Raw genomic sequence first — 6,788 nt, forward strand, 5'->3', positions numbered from 1 at the left:
ATCAATGACAAAAATATTTTAAAATTGTAAACAAAGATCAATTAAATAAAAATTACTTACATTTTCATAAAAGCAAATGGTCTACAAAAACACCCGTTAAATATAACCTAAACATAAAAGGACAAAATACAATACTCTTTAAGTACAACTTGTAACAATCCACATTAATATCTTGCCATAAAGCTATCAAACTCAATTTACCTCATCGCAACAGTAACATGGCCTTAAAAAAAAAAAAAAATAGTGGGCATTTCATCGTCGAAAAGATGGAAAAAACCAGTAAAAATAAAAATTAACAGCAGCTCGTTGACGAGGGGACTAAATATTGCATGCTGTAAGTAATCTTTTTTTTATCTCTTACTCTACTCACTAAGTAACTCTGAGCAAATGGTAAAAGTTAAAATGGTGGAATAAAACGATAATGGATATATCATATTTTTCAATGTTTTTTAGTTTTGAAAAAAAACTAAAAAAACTAAAAAAAAAAAACAGGTATCAAATGCCCAGCTTTTGAGAACTGATCAATATTGTTATAACTTGTTTTGCGATATCCCTATATGGTTATAATTGCTCCTTATTGTATGAAATGGAGTTTTTAGATAACTTCTTTGAGGGTCTTCTTTTATTTATACACAATAACTAAATAATTAATGTAAAATTATTGTTATTTAGTACAACTTAACAAGTTGTGATGATCAATACTAAAAATTGTAAATTGGTAAATTATTATTGGTTTCAGTGTTATTGTTTGGATATACTTCTTCTTCTTCTCTCACTATCTTCTTTGTGCTGCTAAGCGTGGAGTAACTGCCTCTGACCATCTTGTCCAACCATCCCTGTTAGTACAAGAGAAAGATTAGTAGTTAATTAATTTATTTTGAGAAATCTATATCTCAGGAACTATGTGACGTACAGATGTCTATTAGCACTCAAATTAAAGCTAGTTTAATGGTTTATAAAGAAATTTATAACCTTTACCTTCGTCGGAATAGTAGTTTTCATTATATTTGCTAAAAATAAATTGATTTATAGTTGTGCGGACAATAAATTTGATTTATGAAAAACTTTATTTCAGAAACCATTGGACGTACTGATGTCTGCCAGCACTAAAATTAAAGCTAGTTAAATTTACTACAAAATAGTTAATTATGTTTATCTTTGTGGGAGTAGTATTTTTATGATATTTGTCAAAATGTTAATTTCTAGATGGTCGTATAAAATATTGGATTTTTGAAAAATATATCTCTAGATCCATAACACACACATATGTCTACCAACACTCAAAATAAAGGAAATTTAACTTACTATAAAGTAGTTTATGACACTTATCTTCGTAGGGGTAGTAGTTTTTATGATATTCACATATAAATATAAATTTGGCAAATGAAAATTTGTCCGAACAACTATAAATCAATTTATTTTAGCAAATTTCATGTAAACTATTACTCCTACAAAGATAAACATGATAAACTACATTATAGCTCATTAAACTAGCTTTAATTTGAGTGCTAATAGACCACTGTACGTCAAATGGTTCTTGAGATATGAAATTTTCAATATAAATTCACTAACTACTGATCTTTTAGTACGTTCCATACATTTTTATGAAATGTTGCTTTTTAAAATGCTATATCTCGAAAACTGAAGTTCACTTACTATATTTAATGTTTTCTTTTAAATTTCATTTTAGCTTGTTTCATATCTTCAGTCCGAACAGCACTGTCTATGGAATGCGTTCAATTCTAAATAAAATCAAAACTTTTTAGCCAGATATGCCACAATTCAAGCAAAGCAGCATTATAATACATAAAAAACCTCTCTGAAAAATACAATTTTGGTATCATGTACTTCAAGTAAAATATAACCCTAAATAACTTTTTAATTTACTTTAAAATTCTTGATAATTTGTCGGTCTTTTCTTACCCATTTTCAAGTCTACTTCTTATAAATATTATAAATATCTTACATACAACAAAACTTATTTCACAATATTAAATTATGTGCATTAAAATGTCTTTATAGAAATAGGAGATTTGAAAACGGACAAGAAGAGCCCGAACGTCGTTAAGTAAATTTAAAATAAGGTGAAGATTAATCAAAGAATTACAGTTTACCTGAAGTTTGTAATATTAGTAATAATTTATAGTTACTCTTTCGATTAAGAAAGAATGGGATGTTTTATATATTTAAAAAAATCAAGATATTAACTATTATAATGCAAAAATATTAGCATTAATTTAATAAATATGATCTTTTGACATTAATTGGAATTTGCCATTAAGATCTTTCTTCACCCCTACTACTGTAACTAAGGGAAATTTCAAGTTTTGTGATGGTAACACTGCCTGCGCCCTTCTGCAGCCTACGATATCGGTGAGGTCCTCAGTGTGCTTCAGCAATGGTCCTCAAATACTCACACGAACACAAAACCTTGATGCCTTCGGGCCCGCCTGGAAGGAGGTGGCACAAAATGTTGGTCAGGCCACAACAACTGGGCTTAGAACCAAGTGAGTATTCATGCTATATTTTATGATTTGATAATGTCAAAGTAGGTGGATTTTGCCACTCGTTATAAGTTATTATACAATGATAGGCCAATAAAAACAAGTACTATAAAATGATTTCATCTTAATTATTTGTAATATGTATCACAAAACTTTTAAATTTTTGAATCAGAACTTTATAAACAATCGAAAATTTGTTTGTCAATAAATTGTAAATTACAGCTTAAGCGATTCCTATCAGCTAATTGTAGTTTCTTAAATAGTAATAGTTTCTTAATTATTATAGTTTCTTTGAAATTACAGTTAGCTTATATTCTTATGTAATAGTTATACTTCTTAATTGATTATTTAATGTAAATATTCTTTGTTTCAGAAAAAAAAATACAGATACAATATGGAAATGGAACATTAGGAGGCTGTAAGTATTTACCTTTGACACATACACATTTAAAAAATGGCCCTTTTGAAAAATTAGAAATTCTCTAGATTTTCCGATAATCTATTCATTCTATCAACTTTTTTTTTCAATCTACATCTAAAAATAAAATGTAAAATACCGATTTTCCAATGAATACTTAATTCACAAATAAAGCAAATGTAATCCAAACTCTTGATTAACGAATTGCGTAATTAGGAACAATGTGTACGACCATATACTGTCATCGTGTTGCCTACTCCTAATGAAATAGAAATAAAAAAGCAATAGACTAATAATATGAGAAACTATTGATGAAAACATAGGAACTTTCAATAAACATAAAAGGAGAGTGAATGTGAACCAAAATGAAGTAGTTTTGGGGTCAATTATGTTTTCATGTATGTTTGACACTCTACAAACACTGTTTCTAAAAATACCCACCAAATATATATTATTTTGCAGTATTACTTTTTTCAGAAAAAATAGTCTATATTTGTAAATGTTTGTATTATTTCAGACTTGAGTACATAATATTTCAGTGGATAGCATTTCTTACTAATCTTTGTGGATTTAATAAACAATTTGGATATTTTTGAAAAAGATTTGTCTTTAATGGAAAAATTTTTTATCCACTTCCATGCGTGTGGATGAGAGTAGGGTCAGAGAATTTTATTTAATGCATGAGTACCTAAGGGAATAGGACTAATAGACAAATTCATTTACTAATAGAAAAATAGTTTATTTTTAACCTGAAACATGTTGAAAAAATACTGTTTTGATAAGAAAAATATCTGTTTTAGTGCTTAAAAAACAATATCAATTAGTTTTGAGAATTTTAACCGGTAGATATTTCGCAAAAAAAATAAATAAATAAATAAACCGAGAAATATGGCCTTTTCATAGTCATAGGAACTTGTTTCAGCTTAATTAGTCACTATAATATTTGTTAATTATAATATATTCTAAATAATAATAATATAATATTTGATGATATAATAATGTAATTACTTTTATGGAAAATCATGAAAATTTAAGCACGGTTGTTTCCGCAAAAACTAAGTAAAATACCACAATGGGTTGCTTACAACCTAATTTTGGTAAAATATATGTGAGGTTCAATTTAATATCTTGAACTTAAAATCGAATAAAGTCAAAGGAGCCAAGAGGAAAACGTCGGCAGATTTTGGGCGAAAGATGGGATCAGATTTCTACCAAAATCAAAAGCTTTTTTACTGAGTCCCAAAGGAATTCAGAAAAGAAAGAGCGCCGACCCTGAAATTCATAAAAGACAAGGAAGGAAACATTCTCAGGCAGAAGGCTGAAATAATGGAAAGGTGGAGGGAGTACTTCCAAGATCTGTCGAATGAGAATGGACAGACACCCTATGTAGATGAAGCGTCAAGAGGGGTAGGGGTTTATTGATTAAGACGAACTGGAAAAAGCAATCTGGAGTATGAAGCTAAGGAAATTCGCAGGTAGTGATGGAGTAACTCCTGAAATGCTGAAATACATTGGGCGCAAAGAGAAAAAAAGTCTGCTACATCTGCTAAACCTAGTGTGGAAGCAAAAGAAAACTCGAAACGATTGGGAAGTAGTCATCATCGTCACTATCTTTAAGAAAGGTGATAATAGGGATTGTAACAACCACCGAGACAAATCTCTATTAAGCGTGCCAAGTAAGATTTACTCTAGGATCTTAGAAAAGAGAAAAAGAAGAAGAATTGAAAGATTGCTTGAAGAAAATCGTAGCACCCAGGACCTTATCTTCACCATGATACAGGTTTTCGAAAAAGTATTGGAAAAGGAGGAGATTTTGTTGACCTTGCAAAAGCCTGATATCTTGGAGGCCTTGAGAGAAAAAGGGATCAATCATGGTCATGTACTGGCGGTTGAGAATCTCTACAAAATAAGAAGAAACATAGTACGATTTGCCAACTGCACTTCACAAGAAATAGAAACAATAATGGGAATCCGGCAAGGTTGTAGTCTCAGTCTACTTTTGTTTATTCTAGTAATGAAATCAGTAATTCGAAGGGCTAAAGAAAAAATGCGGAAATTCCACTGTGTTATTTCCACGTATTCCAAATGTGGAATATGCCAATTTAAGACCTGTGAGCCTCTCATTACTGGCATTCGCTGATGACGTCGTTATTTTCTCGTACACTGACAGGAATCAATTTAGAACCGGAGACGTAAAATAAAACGTTTGAAAAGATCTTTTTTATTTTAATAGCAATATAAATGGTCTTCATATGGATTGAATAGAAATTCTGCTTTGTCAACGGTTGTCGTAACGTAGGATCTGGATAAAATACAGAAGAGTTATGAGCGATTAAATGAACAATAGACACCAGGAGAAAAATAAATGGAAATAAATCGAATTGAAAAATTTATAATTTTTAATTTCTTAGAAAAATGTTACTTAAAGGTTTCAGAGGACGCTAAAATCGAATATGATTTGCTTTTTCCACCAAAAAATTCTATTGACCTAAGCTTGTTTGTGTTTTTGTAATTTTTTGAATATAATACTACAGTAGCTTAATGGAATCAGTAATATTTCTTTCTTACTAACCGTTTCTAATAACCGTAAAAAAAAATGTATACTTTCTGAGCTTGGAGCCACATAACTTTTCGCTGTCCTAGAAATCGGGGATTTCAGTAGCTTCAGACCTGTCAGTGTAATTGTAATCTTTGTGATTTTCGAAAAAAAAAATGGCGAAGACCCAACTCATTTAAGGCCAAAATTGTGACGAAAAATATATATATATTTTTTATTGTTACATACTAAAATTAGTATTCAAGAGTTTTTCAGGTTGCGAAAAATGAATATCATTTTATTTTTCCATTAAAAAAATATTAAAATATATTTGATACATAATTCACTTCAAAGAGCAAAGCCATTCGGACTACCAACTGTGATAGAATTTATATCGAGAAACATCAAATTTTTTGAAAGCCTTCAGTACTGCACGAACCCATCATTTAGGATACTGAAACCGACAATTCAGCTTTCCTACAGTTATAGTTACTTTAGATTTGGACACCATTGTAAAGAGTTACGGATAAATAAATCCGTAATATAGGAATAAATATACATAGTGAACGTATCGGTAGAAAATAATATCATCTAATAATCAAGCCAATAGGAATATAATAACTATTAAATACATCAAGGGCAAAAGCTGTATTTGATAACCTAAAAATTTTCAACAAAAGTTTTTTTTTGTAAAATAAAATTTCAAATATTGTATTTTAATAAGTACAAAAACAAACATCTTTTGGATCTAGATCAGTTTAAATGAATTGTGCTCTTATCAATTAAGTCTCTATTATATATAATGTATTCACTAAACTAAAAACAAATTTGAACTAAATTACAAAATATCCAATCATTCATACTAAAAACATTATAATCAATCCTTCATTTCTTCTTCTCATTGCAGGTACTATGTATTGGCCTGTGAGGAAAGATGAAAAATACCGTAAGTTCTTTAAATAGTATATTTATAATATGTTTTACATTCAGTTTCTTTAAATTTTTAACAAGTTTTTCATTTTAAATTACAAATTTATTTTATACATTGTTTATATGTAATAAATTTATTTATTTTAATTTCTCAGTAATTATGTATTTACTATTTTTATCTGTTATGGAGTTTTTATTTTATATATTAGTTTATATGTTTATATTTTTATATTTTATTTATATGTTAGTTTAGCTGCCAATCTTTCTGTCTAATAATTAGAGATATTTCTAACAATAGAACTTTTTGTTATAATGTATTCTTTTTACTATTTTGGAAGTCAGTTCCAAAAAGTATTATAGCTACCTTATTAGAGAATACGGTCGGGGGGGGGGGGGGGGG

At 29.1% G+C, this 6,788-nt stretch overlaps 1 protein-coding gene across 1 annotated transcript in view; it reads left to right on the top strand.

Moving 5' to 3' along the window:
* Nucleotides 1-2,201: 2,201 nt before the first annotated feature.
* LOC106685889 (uncharacterized) overlaps nt 2,202-6,788 on the top strand; it is a 40,511-nt gene continuing 35,924 nt past the window's right edge. Inside the window, exons 1-3 of the mRNA XM_067046613.1 lie at nt 2,202-2,507; nt 2,878-2,922; nt 6,366-6,404. Of these exons, the coding sequence (XP_066902714.1) occupies nt 2,399-2,507; nt 2,878-2,922; nt 6,366-6,404 (193 nt within the window). The 5' untranslated portion in view covers nt 2,202-2,398. The remainder of the gene's footprint in view (nt 2,508-2,877; nt 2,923-6,365; nt 6,405-6,788) is intronic.

This window comes from Halyomorpha halys, unplaced genomic scaffold (genome assembly GCF_000696795.3).
Source record: "Halyomorpha halys isolate HHAL.00 unplaced genomic scaffold, Hhal_1.1 Scaffold752.1, whole genome shotgun sequence".
NCBI lineage: Eukaryota > Metazoa > Arthropoda > Insecta > Hemiptera > Pentatomidae > Halyomorpha > Halyomorpha halys.